At 40.9% G+C, this 14,748-nt stretch overlaps 3 protein-coding genes across 8 annotated transcripts in view; 2 read left to right on the forward strand and 1 right to left on the reverse strand.

The window, feature by feature from the left end:
- The window catches only part of LOC306840485 (phospholipase B1, membrane-associated-like), a 70,550-nt gene that overhangs the window by 55,086 nt on the left and 716 nt on the right, over positions 1-14,748 (forward strand). For 3 of the 6 annotated variants that reach the window (XM_079369813.1, XM_079369810.1, XM_079369812.1), the window contains exons 4-16: positions 9,387-9,427; positions 10,012-10,102; positions 10,494-10,552; positions 11,237-11,304; positions 11,532-11,575; positions 11,669-11,789; positions 11,984-12,035; positions 12,121-12,201; positions 12,646-12,711; positions 13,219-13,310; positions 13,880-13,961; positions 14,461-14,562; positions 14,645-14,740. In XM_079369813.1, coding sequence (XP_079225939.1) covers positions 10,072-10,102; positions 10,494-10,552; positions 11,237-11,304; positions 11,532-11,575; positions 11,669-11,789; positions 11,984-12,035; positions 12,121-12,201; positions 12,646-12,711; positions 13,219-13,310; positions 13,880-13,961; positions 14,461-14,562; positions 14,645-14,740 — 894 coding nt within the window. In that variant the 5' untranslated portion in view covers positions 9,387-9,427; positions 10,012-10,071. Of the gene's footprint in view, positions 1-9,386; positions 9,428-9,519; positions 9,733-9,988; positions 10,103-10,493; positions 10,553-11,236; positions 11,305-11,531; positions 11,576-11,668; positions 11,790-11,983; positions 12,036-12,120; positions 12,202-12,645; positions 12,712-13,218; positions 13,311-13,879; positions 13,962-14,460; positions 14,563-14,644; positions 14,741-14,748 lie in introns of those variants that run through there. The other 3 variants (XM_079369811.1, XM_079369814.1, XM_079369809.1) reach the window with 3 other exon arrangements.
- LOC306840797 (activator of 90 kDa heat shock protein ATPase homolog 1-like) lies at positions 7-4,130 on the forward strand. Its single transcript, XM_079370336.1, is given in 13 exon segments — positions 7-92; positions 94-107; positions 731-843; positions 846-895; positions 897-921; positions 1,189-1,271; positions 1,351-1,468; positions 1,967-1,986; positions 1,988-2,059; positions 2,213-2,341; positions 2,461-2,562; positions 2,709-2,760; positions 3,073-4,130. Coding segments are annotated over 13 exon segments (1,017 nt in total). The 5' UTR covers positions 7-26; the 3' UTR covers positions 3,246-4,130.
- LOC306840796 (dr1-associated corepressor) lies at positions 4,346-8,263 on the reverse strand. The gene is made up of 6 exons (XM_079370335.1): positions 8,111-8,263; positions 7,605-7,677; positions 6,797-6,890; positions 6,411-6,527; positions 5,688-5,787; positions 4,346-4,981 (listed from the first exon to the last, which is right to left on the reverse strand). Exons 1-6 carry the CDS (start codon positions 8,150-8,152, stop codon positions 4,955-4,957), a joined length of 453 nt encoding a protein of 150 aa, XP_079226461.1. The 5' UTR covers positions 8,153-8,263; the 3' UTR covers positions 4,346-4,954.

Here is a 14,748-nt window from a genome sequence, read left to right on the forward strand (position 1 = left end):
ACTTTTAAAAGCTTTTCTCCGGACTCATGGCGAAGTGGGGCGAAGGAGACCCTCGATGGATCGTGGAGGAGAGAGCCGACGCGACTAATGTCAAACAACTGGCACTGGTAAGACGAGCTAACCGGCTAATGCTAACACCATCCATCCATCCATCCATCCATTCAGTCAGTATCTTTGGGTCTTTTTAATCCTGCATAATCAATAATTAATTGACACAGACATGTTCATTTACAGCCGTGAGTGTGAAATAAAGGTTAATGTGCGAGTTAACAGGGAAGTTATCCGGTCCAAATTGATTTATATTACAGTCGTGTTTGAGTTAGCTTACGTTTTAGCTAGCTACTGTAGCTACTGTAGTTTTTTATAGCTGACAACACTGTCTGTCTCTGCACACGTGTTTCGGTGTTATAACATTATACACGTGTAGTTGAATGATGTTTTTAAGCGTCTGAAATGAGTTGCTTGGATACCAGTGCTGCTTGAAAATAATCCATATCCGGATTCTTTAAAAAATATATATTATTTAATGTTGAAATTATTAAACATGATTACTCCTTGATTTTACAACATAGGTATCACGTGTAGTTATTAAAATTAAACAAACCACACTCCTTAGATTTTCTAAAAGACGAAAGACTCACACGCTGTCATTCACCAGGTGAATCAACTCTGTTTTTGTTTACATGTCATGATTTGATGTCTCATTTTGTCTCTGTCTTTGTCTCTTCAGGACTGAACGAGATGCAACAAACTGGTCATCAGACAAGTTAAAATTCCTGGTGCTCGGGTTGACCGTCGAGAGCGACGAAGGGAGTTGCGAGGTGACAGAAGTCGACAAGTTGGAAGAGAAGCCTCGATTAACAACCGTAAAGGGAAACTGATTTTCTTCTACGAGGTGGAACCTGAAAGCTACTTGGACAGGTGAGGACACGTTAAGAAGGATGGAGATTCCCGTTTTGATAGAAATTCCCGTTTTAAAAAAAACATTTGATTTGTGTGCTCAAAGTAAGCAAACGGACAAAAAAAATCATCACAACTCTTATTTTGACAGTCAATAATGCATCCTAATAAGAAAAATCTGAAAATTGTCTGTTGATGATGATGAATCATATTTTTTATAGATTGTAAAAAAGGACTGATGAGGCTTTGAATCTCTGCTGACGTCTGCTTTCTCTCTGTCTAACACAGGAACGTCAAAAGCAGGAGTGAAATATAAAGGAACTGTGGAAGTTCCCAACCTGTCTGACGAGAACGACATGGAGGACCTGGATGTAAGTTTCACAAACAGCGAGCATTCGGTTATATAAATTGTTTTCAGTTTTGTAGAGCTGTGTGTTTTTTCTTTTTCAGATTTCAGTATCGCTGAATAAAGATGAACCCGAAACATCGCTGACCCAACTGATGAGGACGAAGGGAGCCGCTAAAATGCGTGAAGCTCTGGCCAGCTATGTCGATTTCTTAAAAACAGGCGAGTGAAAAAAACCCGTCTCATTCTAAGTTATATATTTCTATAACTTAAGGGACCGCCTCAGTGTCCAATTACACAAGCATCTCACTGCCTTTAAGATTTCTTTTGATACAATATTTCTCCAAGCACACGTTCGTAAACCTCCTGAAAAAGCTCTCCGGCCCACCAGTTGTCAACCACTGGTCGAGACAATGCTAAATTCAATTACTCCGTTTCAAGTGTCTGGATTTACAAGGACGACCCTGTGTAATATTTTAACGAGTTAATAAGGTCCGCCTGGGGGGAAAAAAAAGAGTCCAAAACAAAAGCACGTTGAAATGACGTGATGATAAAAGAATTCATCTTTTTGACATAAACATGAGAAACAAGAAATGTAGAATTCAGACTAAACACTCTGTGTATCTTAAATCTACTTTTTTTGTAAAAGACTGTTATTCCGTCTGATTGTGAAGAAGTCGTATTTCATCTCATTTATGTTCCTTTTTTTCTAAACCGCAGAGTTCACACAGGGAATGATCCATGCCGACAGCCAACGGCATGGCCAAGATTCAGTCCAGTTCACAATCCAAAGCCAAGATGGACAGAACTCAGGTTTGTGCTGACAGTCCTTAAAAAAAGATCTTCAGACAGATCTCAATTATTAACCGTGATGATGCATCAGTTATGAACCGCACTGTGTTTTCCTTCAGGCGGTGCAGCGTTTCTTTTCCTCACCAGACTTTTCTTCCTTTTTCTATAAAACAGATTTCCTCCTCAAGCAGCACAGCTGCTCCAGTCAACACCGGCGTCAAGATCCCCACCTGTAAATTCAGCATCAGGGACAAGTTCCTCACCTCCCCGGCTGATCTCTACAGGGTCTTCCTCCACCAGGAGGTGAGCTTCGTCTCATTATCCGCTTGTATCTCACCCTGCTCAGATTCAACTCCTAACAACCTTTGATGAGTGGTAATATGAAGAACGCCTGTCTGATTACTGTGATTCTCGATCTGCAGATGGTCCAGGCTTTCACACACGCTCCAGCCACGGTGGAGGCAGAGCGGGGCGGAAAGTTTCGTCTGCTAGAGGGAAATGTTTTTGGTGAATTCACAGAGCTGGTAAGACTGAAGATTAACGAGTACACAAACTTGATTATCAGCAGCATGATTTGGATTCTTACAGGTCGTGGATTCAAACGTTCTTGATATGAAATGGACTTTAAGTGAACTTCAGTTCCCCTAACAATGAAACCTCTCTTCACCAGGTACCTGATGAGAAAATAGTGATGAAGTGGCGATATAACAACTGGCCCAGTGGTACGTTTATGCACATGTCTATTGCTTGTTTGTTTTGAGCCATCTATCATGAAAAGCATAAAAACGGATGACTGGGGTAAACACGAAAACTCAAGTCACTCCATGCATGGGAAATTAAATACGAGGAAGTAAACACTTAAACAGCCTTTAAGGGCTTAACGATTTAAAAAGTCAAAGATCATAGAGGATGATCTCTTATGTGTGAGAACTTTTCACCCCTGATGAGGGTCAGAGTCACCTGTTGAGAATTTTACCCGCCATCTTTTCGGTGTGTGTTAAACATAATCTATGATTTGTAATTTTTCCCCACAGAGCATTATGCAACAATCACGCTGACTTTCTTCGACCGGAGCAGCGACACGGAGCTGAAGGTGGAGTGTCGAGGCGTCCCGGACAACGAGGAGGAGCGGACGAAAGAGGGCTGGAAGAGATACTACTTCGATGCTATCAAACAGACTTTTGGCTTCGGAGCGCGCCTCTTCTGAAGACGGCTCACTGTAGTGCTGTTTCCATTTCCTTTTTTCTTTTCTTTTTTTTTTTTGAACTTTTAAACATGCTTGTCCTTCAGTCCCGTCTGGCTCGAGATGTCCAAATGTAAGCTTGAGGCACGAGTTAAGGAAAGAGACAATGAGGCCAATCTGTCACCTGATTGTGTGTGTACGTGTAAATGTTTTAATTTAAATTTAAATTCCTCCCCATCAGTATTCTGGTCAGTCGTTCGAAGCGCTGTAGATGGACGGTGCCTCTGGGACTGTGGATAGAAAATGAAATAACGTAAAGAGGGATCTATTGAACCACTATTGCTAATTGGCCTGCAATTCTATAAATCTGTAATTACTGCGAGAGATAAAATAACTGTCGGATTTGTTTTGTTTTAAAAGCCTGTTAATTTTTTTTTTTACTCTTCAGATGTAACTGTAGTAAAGATGCTGTCAGCAAATATGCATGTTTAATTTCCGACGGCCAGACGGAGAAGCGACTCCTGGATTTGAACTGTACTCGTGAAGTCTGTCACTTATAGCTGCACAGTTCTGTACTTAGTTTATTGGTTTCATTCAGACTTGATTTCACATTACGAGCCCGACGTCGATGCCTGTGTGATCAGATCAGCCCGGACTTTCAGCAGGAACGATGCCGCTAATGTTCGTCACTGTCGAAATAAGAAGAAGAGCTTCACCTCTTCATGCAGGAAGCTAGATTTAGTAGCAACCTCTGAGAGATGTTTTTCTTTATTCTGCGTCATTACAGAATTTACTGCATCTGTACATTTTCCAGTAAAAGTTTTCAGAACAGATGCGTCTATTTATTCATCGATTCATCGTTCACACTGTAAAAAGATGAGCTGGTTGAAATAAAAACCGATCCTTGTATGCGCTTGCTTTGTTTTTATTGACGTGGGATTATTATTATTTTAAATATGTTTAAGCACAGACATCCGTCGAGATCTCTGCAGACCTGAATGTGTGAAGTCAGGAGGGTCAAACTAGCTCGCTTTACGTGGACAGATTTCACCGAGCCCACCTTCATCAGGTAGAAGATGAACCTGATGGTCAGTGTGCAGGAATCTCTCTCTTTGCCAACCACAGACGTTGAAATTAATTTATTTACAATTTTAACACATTTGATTTCATATCCAAAAGTTAACTGTCTCTAAAACGTTAATTTACAAATCCTTTAAAAATTAAACGCTCAAAAACAGAAAACGCAAAGGTGGGAAAAAGTTTGACTCTAAAGGGCTGCCGTACACTGTTAAATACTTCATCTGACACAGCAACATTATTTATTTCACCATCTTAACCGACGCATGATGGCTTTTTTTTTTTTTTTTAAATAAAGGGGAAAAAAAAGATTGACGCGAACGGCCTGCATACAACTATAATACAATCTAAAAGAAGTGAAAATGTTTCTCTGCATTAAAAAAACAGATCACATTTTCACTCTTCATACAAATCTGCTATAAACAAAAAGAAAACAGGCTTCACTACAAAACAAGACGATCACTAATCAAAGTAAATGACCCGTAACAAAAATCAGCAGAAAAAGTTATAAAATATGACATAACTTAAATGTTTTTTCTTTTCTCTCACTGTTATATATTCCTGTCTGAATGTTGAGCTGTACCAGCAGGGCTTCGTTAAAGACAAACTTCTAAACTGTGACAAAAGTACGGTTGGCGAGTTTCTTCAGGCTGCTCTCAGAGGCAGATGTAGAGTTCTGACTCCTGCAGGAAAAGAGACACAAAGAGAAGTGAATGAACTCAAAAACAACAACATGCGTTTGAATCTGTAAACTCTTCATGTCCACCTCATAACAGCTGCCTTTCCTCCAATGTCTTTCGATCAGATTTTTTTTTTCCACCACAATTGAGGTCAGGATCTAAAAATAGTGAGGTTGTCAACTCCTTTTTTTTCTCTCTTTCGCAGCGTGTAATGCCCTTAGCAGCCTCATGGGGTCGCCATTGTAACTTTTAGCTTTTGGCTGTCTCTGGTTCAGTGAATCTAAAACAGGTTGAAAACTGTTTTAAAGCTAAATGAACACTTTAACAGGTTGAGAAGTTGGGTTTCTATGGTTACCGGGCCATTCAGAGGTTGAGGGGAGTTAAATATCTGATAAGTGGTGAAAGCTGCAAGTATTTGCAAAGAAAAGTGAGAGAGTGAGATGATTTCTCTCTGCAGCCATCAAGAAAAAGGAAGAGGCTGCTGCTAAATCTTGCAGATAGGGTGATGTGGTTTGAACGACGCCATCGTCATCTGACCATTTATTTAAAGTCGTTGGTAAACATGACGGTCTGTGTCAGGGTGGAAATGAGGAATCAGTCCGTTTGTGTGTGGGAAATATGAGGTGACAGCTATCTGACCCAGGACACTTGGTTTCGTCTGCTTGTCTTAAGATCAGATAAATGTTAGTAGAAGATTTAAAGCACGCACACTGGAGCTGGAGTCGTTGTCGAGGGAGTCGAGGCTTGGCCGCGGCGCTTTCTCGACCACTTCGGGCGGTTTTTTGACACACGTGTCTTGCCGTCTTGTTCTGGAAGAAAACACAGACAGAGGCTGAAACAAGAAGGCCATGAACCACAAAGTCAATCACAGAGAGCGGATCAACTTTTTTGTGGCGGCATCCTGAAAATCTCTTATGTTTCCAAAACGTCAGGATTGGCTGGTTTCATTTATTTTGATTTGACAAATATATTTAATTCATTCAAGTCTGAGACTGTTGAGCTACTATTAAAAAAAGCAGTTTGAAAATGTCCGACTGAGAAGGTAAACCTGAGATTAATTATTGTAATAAAAGTTGTTGCAGCCAAATAGAATAAACAAAAGTGTGAGTTACACATTTAATTGAATTTGTGTTGTTTTTATCATGTTGAAAATAGTTCTTAAGGAAGAATGAGCAACATTTGACACCTAAATCCAGCAGAAATGAAGTTCGAGTGGAGAGGGGTTCAGTGTGGGACTTTGTTTTAGTTTCATGCTGCTCGAGGGCGACATCTACTGGATGAAAAGGTCACATATTCCTAGCATTTAAAACCAATATTAAAAAAAACCTGCCTTACTCCGACAATATTCAAAATTCAATAGCTTCCTCAAATTAACCATGACGCTAAGTTTCTATGAAAATAAATTCCTTCAGATGAAAACACGGTTACTAACCTGTATAACGGCCACATGTTGATGCCTCTCTGGTCCTCCTGGCCTGCCGTAGATGTTGCTCGCTCTGCCAGGTCTTTGAGGAAGTGGAACAGCTTTTCTGACTCGATGCACTGCCTCCTACATACAAACATACCTTCAATAACCAGAGCTGGCCAATGTAAGGAGTGTGTGTGTGTGTGTGTGTGTGTGTGTGTGTGTGTGTGTGTGTGTGTGTGTGCGTGTGTGTGTGTGTGTCCCAAATACAGTCAGTTAGGAAGTAGAGTAAGAAAGATATGAGAAGTATTCTGTGAATGTCAGTCTGTGTAAACTGAAATATGTTTTCTTCTTCTTAGATGAAGGCGGGTGTTTCGTGTTGTGAAGGCGTAGAAGAAACCAGCTGTACTCACACGTGAGAGGCTGACACGGTGGCGCTGTGCTTGGACTGAGTTATCAGACAGGTTTTGGTCAGCAGACACTTCAGGAACATCTCCAGCACCCGAGCTGATCGCTGTAGTTCAGAACTTTACAGTCTAGATTACAGACCTCAAATCACCTTTGCCAGATTAAACTACAGCTACTGTGAGTTAACTAGATTCAGAGTTTCCTTCAGGGCAACAGCAGAAAACACAGAATGTGCCACCTTCAGGGGTTGTTTTGAATTACTTGTGCAGCAATGTTTTTAGTAATTAATGCTTCAGTGAGTCGAACAGAGCCTCAGAGAGCTGGAAGAAATCCATCAGTTCAGCATTGTGTTCTCAGATGGTTCTGCAGCTCGACAATCTTCAACTGTGATTTCAGAAAATGAAAAAAACGGTGCATACTTTTGATATTTTCAAAGGAATAAAAATGGTCAAACGTAAAACCTGATATTCCCAACAGCACACCAGATTGAACAATAAAACGTTTAAGAAATTAAAGCATACCTCAGATGTCTAAACATTTTTAAAAAGTTGCATAAGATGCAACAAAAAACAACACTTGAAACTGAGCAAGTTTCCAGTACCAACACTTTTGATTTGGACCTTAGGCTTTATTAAAGGCTATACAGGAGACTACAATTCCCAGCATGCTCAGGAGGATGAGACTGCTGCAGAAGTCTGAATGAAAGCAACAACACCTCAACTTCTGCACACATGTATTCATCACTGATCCAACCTGCACTTTAATTTGCACTAGCTGATAAAGAAGACAAACATGCAGGTTTAAAAAGGATACAGATGATCACAGGAACTGCTATTGCAATCCTCCCCACCTCTGCGTCCTTCTGCATGATCTTTTTGATGCGACCCTGGGAGTAAAAACAAACATGGAGCTACTTTCTGAGACCTACTATTGAGAAGTTAAGCTGCTGCATTCAGGTGCCCCTGGTAAAGCTCGGTTTTTGTGGATATAACCACATGGCAAGATGTAAAGAACTTAGGGCTATTTATTCTAAAAGAAAAGAAAATGTTCGTGGATGAGCTTGTATGAGCAGCAGATTCTTGTGAACACACCTCGTGTTCAAGTTCAACCCGTGAATAACAGAAACAAACATCATCCACTCGCGCTGTTTACCACTTTCACATGACACCCAGATGTCCGACACTCCCTGAAAGCAACACGCGTTACCTGCTGCTACATGCTGCATGCGCTCACTCGGCCGCTTAGCTGTGTTTCACCTGACGTTTTTGTGTTATTTAAAAAAAGCGTGAACACACGTGCATCAAAGTGTTTGTACTCACTGGAGGAAACCGCACATTAAATCTTCTCTTCTGTCCGGGCATCGTGCGCGCGCTTTCACCACATATTTCATGTTTTTCTCGCACACCTTCGCTGAGTCCATTTGTTTACTTTCAGCAGGAACAAAACCTGGGTACACACACACACCTGAGGTCAACCCAGTGTGACCCCCGGCGATGACGTCATCACGCCTAAGTGATCAGCATGTGAATTACGATGAAAAAGTCTGTTAATGTTTAAAGATCTCTACCAGTTCTTTCTTCTTGATATTTTTTTCATCTGTCCTTACACTTTAAAGTATTTATAATAAACATAATGATTAACTTCAGTTCAGATAAAGTTAAAAATATAGTTTTGGGGGCATTGACAGCGTAGTCATTATTACAGTCAGTGTACAGAGGCTATAGTTCAGGTGACCCGGGTTTGAATCTGACGTGGCTCATTTCCTTCATGTCATTCTCGACTCTCTCTTTTCCCTACTGTCCTGTCTTTAAAAATAAAGGCATAAAAATCCCCAAAATTAAACCTTTTCCCTGACAAGAGTCTCTTCTTCTGTCGCCCCCCGGTGGTGGAACAAACTATCAAACTCCTTTGCCCTGCAGAGACCCTTTGCACCTTTAAGAAAAAAAAAAAAAGCAAAAGACCCAGATCTTTCATCAACACTCATGCACTTCATGATAGCGATGAAGCTGTTTGTTTGCACATTGTTTTCTCTCTCCCCGTGTTGTTCTCGCTCTTTGATGTAAATCGCTTTCGATAAAAGCATCTGCTAAATACATTTTAGAAAGCTCTGAATAACTGATTGTTCCTGTACTTATTTGGCACATATTTCCATTTTTACTGTGAATATCTTCTTTAATCTCATTAATCTGTGACGCCCACATTTTACACCGTATACAGAAAGCCACATGGAGCCCTTAACCTGGACCTGAAGTGTTTGTCATCACAAATTGAGTATCTGCTTTATATTGCCTTTAAGGCTCAGGTGGCACTAATGACTGCAAAGGTCAAAGATAAGATTCATCATCGTTCATAACAAAGGTTAAATACTAAACAGCTTCACAGCTCTTTATTTATCGTTTGAGGTTTTTTCCTTGTTGAAAGAGTTCGACGACATGCTGCTCTGTGTGCTGTTTGCTGTCTCTATATGTACCGCATATCCCGTCGATGGTACGCTTCAAAAACATGTCAAACAAACTCTGCATATTTGATACAAACGAGCCTCGACACACTCTCTGGAGCTAAAAGTGTATTCATCCTTATTCTTCTCCTCTCCAGCAGCCCAAACTCTGCACGAAGACGAAGACATCTTCAACCAGGTGAGGTCTCCATCACAAACATTCAGCATTGTGTCACATGTCGAAGAATACAGCAACCCTTGTTTTTATTCTATTCCCGTGTAAATGTGTAAATAGTGTTTTCAAATTTGGATCAAAATCAGACTCTTTAATGACGGAGTGCTGGTGTCAACACTGCTCCAAATCCGAATCTGTTTTATTGCCAAGAGGAATTCAACAGGTGATGTGACGATGCAAAACATAAAGCCGAGTCGAGCCGAATAGTAAAAGGCTCTAAAAACAGCACAGTGCTCCCGCTGACAAGGAACTTGTGTACAATTGTGCAGGTATGTGCGTGATTTACAGTGCAAATATCTCACAGTATGAATGTCCAGGCTGTGTACACAGAACATTCACGTTCACTGTACATCAACGTGGGTCCCTCTGAATAAGCTTAAGACGTGTCAAGTTTAGATTCCAGGTGAGGTGAGGGGCTGCGGTCTGGGTTTGGGGGGGTCAGAGGTCCTCTGCTGGTGATGTGAGGGGTCATATGGAGGGCGAGGCTGATGCTGCCGTTTCAGCACTCCTTTGATGCCTGCACTAATCTGTGTGTGATTTCCATGCAGGATGTCTTTGGAGCAGATTTTCTCCAACATCGTCTGCATCCTCCGTTTACCTGCTCGGACATGAGTCCGTCTCCCACCGCTCCAACATCAGGTAAGGCGACCTTAACTCGGAGTGGAGGTCCTGACCTGTTGTTGTTGTTGCTATGGGGTCTCCAGGGGTCCCAAAGGGGGGGGTCACAGAAACTTGGAGGAAGAAAATAAAAATCGACTAATAACATTATTTGAATTATCTGCTGAGAGGCACTCAAATCTGTAACTACTGATCTTAAATCATGTATTTTGTTTTTGTGGGGTGGAGGGCGCCTGTGATTGGATATGAACCCACTGTTTCTGCAATGGGGACTTTATTCTCTGTACATTGGGTGTGGGACATAACCGCGAGGCGACTGGCGCCCGGTTTGAGACGAACAGTTCCAGTGATTTGCTTTCTGTGTGTTTATCTTCATTCTGACGGTCTCCTTTGTTTATCTTCTGTTTTCTAGTTGAATTTGTGAAACCTGCAGACGTCAAAGTCATCGCTGCACTGGGAGACTCTTTGACTGTGAGTGTCGAGGTTTAGCTTTACTCATTAGTGGTCTGACCCATCACAGTGACCAGCCTGTAACATGAAAACCAGCTTTATTATCTCAACAGGATACGATAGAGCACAAGTGTTGGTATCACAAGATACATCGACCAGAAATGACTCGTATCTGGATGTCTACTTATGGCTTCTGTAGTTAAAAAGACGTGTCACATGTATTTTATTGTAAACTGTGTTTTATACTGAAGATTCAACTTAAAGTTGTTCTCTTTAGTTCCCCTTACTTTGCTTTAAGTGATTATTTTACATTGATTGCTCAAAAAAACGTCTCAAACCTGTTTCTGATTCTCTGAACTCAACACAGATTCGGGCTAAAAGTTACAATAGTGACACCATGAGGCTGTAATTATCGTCACACTCAAGAAAACTAACAAAAAAACAGAGCTAGAGAGCTTCCCTATTTTTTATATTTTGACCTTAACCGAGGTAAAGAGAGAAAATCTGTCCGGCGGCACCTCAGGAAACAAAGAAGAAATAACACAAACAGGCAGGAAGGAAGCTCCATGTGAACACAGAGCCAAGAACAACAGACCCAGACGGAGTGATGGAGTGGATTTTGAAATGTCTTATTTTGAATTTTAAATATCACAGCAGTATTTTTTCTTCACAGACACTTCTGTCTTCATGTGGCTTTTATTGCAGACAGCTATTGGTGCTAATGGATCCACGATTTTGTCGATTCCTTTTGAATTCCGCCAGGTGTCGTGGAGGTAAAGTTGCCGCCCAGGATCAAAGTATATGTGGGATAAAGTTCGCACACTTTCACACTAGACTCCTGTCATTATGAAGCTGTTTCCTGTTATCTTATCTGGCCAGTCACATGACTTTATTAACTATGTCATGATAAAATAATCAGTTTGACATTATGATTAATGTTGTTACTGATGTGACTGCATTCAGTACTAACTCCTGTCTCTTGTCCTTCTTCCGTGTGCAGCATCGGCGGATATGGAACTTTTCAAAATGTCATAACGCTGGCGAGTAAGTCTGTTTAATTCTTCCTCCCTCCGTCTCCTGTTGTTTAAGTCTGTTCATTCCCTGAAAAAAGCATGAAGTGATTGTCTTGTTCTCCAGATATTTTTAAACTCTTCAACCCCAAACTGCTTGGTCCTTCACCCGTCATGACTTTCCACGGCCGTCCGACGACCATCAACGAGACTGGTTTCAACTTCGCCGTTACTGGACACAACACGCTGTAAGAGAAGCAGCACGTCCATATTTCTTCTGGATTTACACGTTGAGTGATCCAGTGACGACTCTTTGCAGTTCAAACTACGCTAACTGCTGAACAAAATATGTTCATTATCCATCAGGGGGAAACTTTAGTAGGTGGCTGCAGACAGCATGACATTTAAATGTTTAACTCCATGTTCGCTCGCTCCTCCACAGAAATGTCTCCGATCAGATCAGACACATGATAGACACGTTCAAGTCCTATCCAGTAAGTCTCAGCGTTCATCCCTCTCTGTGAATTAGAAGATAGATAAAAAATCTTCACTTTTACCGCCAAACTTATTCTGTTTCAGGGTCTGAACTTCCACGAGGACTGGAAGCTCGTGACGCTGCTGATCGGCATGAACGACATTTGTGATTACTGCAAAGACAAAGTAGGAGACCCTCTGTGTTTGTTTGTTCTTTGAAAATTTAACTAAATGTTGTAAAATGTTGTCACACATTCCTTGTTATAAAGAAAATATGGCAATAATTAGGTGTCAGAAACATTTTGAGTTTGTCAAATTTTCTGTTTGAAACATTATTGTCATACATGTAAAAAAAAGGGCACCGTTGAAATATTTGTGTGTATTTTAAAAAAAATTCTGCGCTGGTTTCCTTTCAGAAATAGCATACACAAAAATGTGCAAATTATATCTGAGTATTTTAAAGTAATTTAAAGTATTTCTCGAGCGACAGAACTTTATCAAATAAAAAAAAAGAACGTTACAAGCCTAAAATCTTTACGAGTCACCTGCAGAAAATGTTGTTTTAAAGTTTAAGGATTTAAAAGAAGGGGGCAATTAATGTCACAACGTGTGCACATTTATTTTCTGCAGACTCTTTTCTCTCCTGACAACTTCATCCACTACATGACAGAAGCTCTGGACATGATGATGAACGAGGTGAGACGACGCACACGGTTTACAGTGTCCCTCCTGAATACATAATACATTAAAACAGCTGAATTATTGATTCCGGTTTGAGCAATATTGGGTTAAAGTTTCCAATCATATCGCTACTTTTGTTTCTGAGGAATCGAGACTAAAGTGTGGACCAACAGGTCGACCAACATCACGACTGTACCTACTGGGTTGGCACTGACGTGACTAAAAATAGAAAACATGCAGCGAAGAATTAACTCCGTCAGTGAGGAACTATTTATTCAGGCAGTTTCACAGCACAGACACAGAGAGCTCTTTTAAAGATTCAGTGTGTCACGTCACGTACTATTGAAACTTTATTAACCGTATCTTTGTTGACGAACGGTTTGTTTCTTCATGCTACTTCTGAACAGTCTTCTTCCTCCTTCCATCAAACTCAAACCACGAGGCGCACGAGAGGCTGTCTTCAGTCTCTTTAATAAAATAAAAGTGAATAAGTGTTGAATGAATGTTGTCATGTGGTTTCAGATCCCCAGGATGATCGTGAACGTGGTGCAGATTCTCCCGATGAAGCCTCTCCGAGAAGTTCAGAGACCGTCTCTGGGCTGTCAGCTTCAAAAGTGACACCGCCACATTCATTTCTCCTGGTTTATCGTTTATTGTGCTAATAGGGAAAAAAAATCACAAATTGTTTGTGTTTTCAGATAATTAGGGACAGAATACACCTGATTTTGTATTCAGTACAAAATGAAATCTGCTGTGATGCGTTCACACTTGCACAAACTTCCTGAGAGTTTCAGGGTGAGCTGCATGCGTGAACACAAACAGCTGAACGAGTGGTCGTAAACGCCCCCCGCTCCTAAAGTGTCCCTGTGAAATACGGCTAACATGATGCTGCAGTGTCTTTCTTTTGTTGTCCTGTCCTGAAGTCCTCAGAATCTGATGATCTGATCATCTAATTATCTGATGATCTGATCGTCTAATAATCTGATCATCTAATAATCTGATCATCTAATAACCTGATCATCTAATAACCTGATGATCTGATCATCTAATAATCTGATTATCTGATCATCTAATAACCTGATGATCTGATCATCTAATAATCTGATCATCTAATAACCTGATGATCTGATCATCTAATAACCTGATGATCTGATCGTCTAATAATCTGATAATCTGCTCACAGGAGTTTCTGCTCTTGTCTCGTCCGACCTGAAGAGAACTCGACTGAGCTGAAGGAGCTGGTGGAGATTAACTATGAGTTCCAGGTGTGTGTGTGTGTGTCTGTAAATGTGTGTGTGTCTGTAAATGTGTGTGTGTGTGTGTGTGTCTGTAAATGTGTGTGTGTGTGTGTCTGTAAATGTGTGTGTGTGTGTGTGTCTCTCTCTCTCTGTGTTTTCTACAAAAGGATTACACTCCATCAGACCGTCCTCAAACGCCCGGCTAATTCTGAAATGCCATTTACTCCCCAAACTGAGGTGATCAGCGTTTAACCTCCTCGACAACAAGCAAACAGCTGATTACACTTTTATTTGAACGCCTCATTTCAAATGATAAATTATATTAAAAAACTGCCATCCATTTGAAAGTTTTCTTGTGTAACTGTGTTGATTGTTGGGTCTTTATTTAGACACATGTCAGATCTGAACCAGGGCCTACAGTACAGAGGCCACGCACACTAACCACTAGGCCCACCATCGGATCCTGTTGTATCACATCCTTTCGTGTCGTATCTTTATCCCGTATTAACTGAATTTTATTTCACAGAGGAGATTGAAAGAACTTCTGCACGGCGACCGTTTCTTCAAAAAGGACTTTGCTGTCGTTTTGCAGCCGTATTTAGAGACCTCAGAACCGCCAAGACTTCCTGTAAGTCTTTCTTACAGACACAATACTTATTATAAACATTATATGTTTGTTCTTATTGTTGTGTGTCTTATTTTCTCTGCAGGACGGGAGCGTTGACTTGAGCTTCTTCACTGCAGATTGTTTCCACTTCACTGTTAAAGGACATGAAGAGCTGGCGAAGGGACTGTGGAACAACATGGTGAAGGG

Source organism: Symphodus melops, assembly GCF_947650265.1.
Source record: "Symphodus melops genome assembly, chromosome: 19".
NCBI classification, from domain to species: Eukaryota; Metazoa; Chordata; class Actinopteri; order Labriformes; family Labridae; genus Symphodus; species Symphodus melops.

Excerpts from the sequence above, each read along its gene's own strand:
- LOC306840796 (XM_079370335.1), bottom strand. The coding sequence starts at position 8,152 with ATGCCCGGACAGAAGAGAAGATTTAATGTGCGGTTTCCTCCA. Across the intron at positions 7,678-8,110 it reads TTAATGTGCGGTTTCCTCCA|GGTCGCATCAAAAAGATCAT; the intron begins GTGAGTACAAAC and ends TTTTACTCCCAG. Across the intron at positions 5,788-6,410 it reads AACATGTGGCCGTTATACAG|AACAAGACGGCAAGACACGT; the intron begins GTTAGTAACCGT and ends GTTTTCTTCCAG.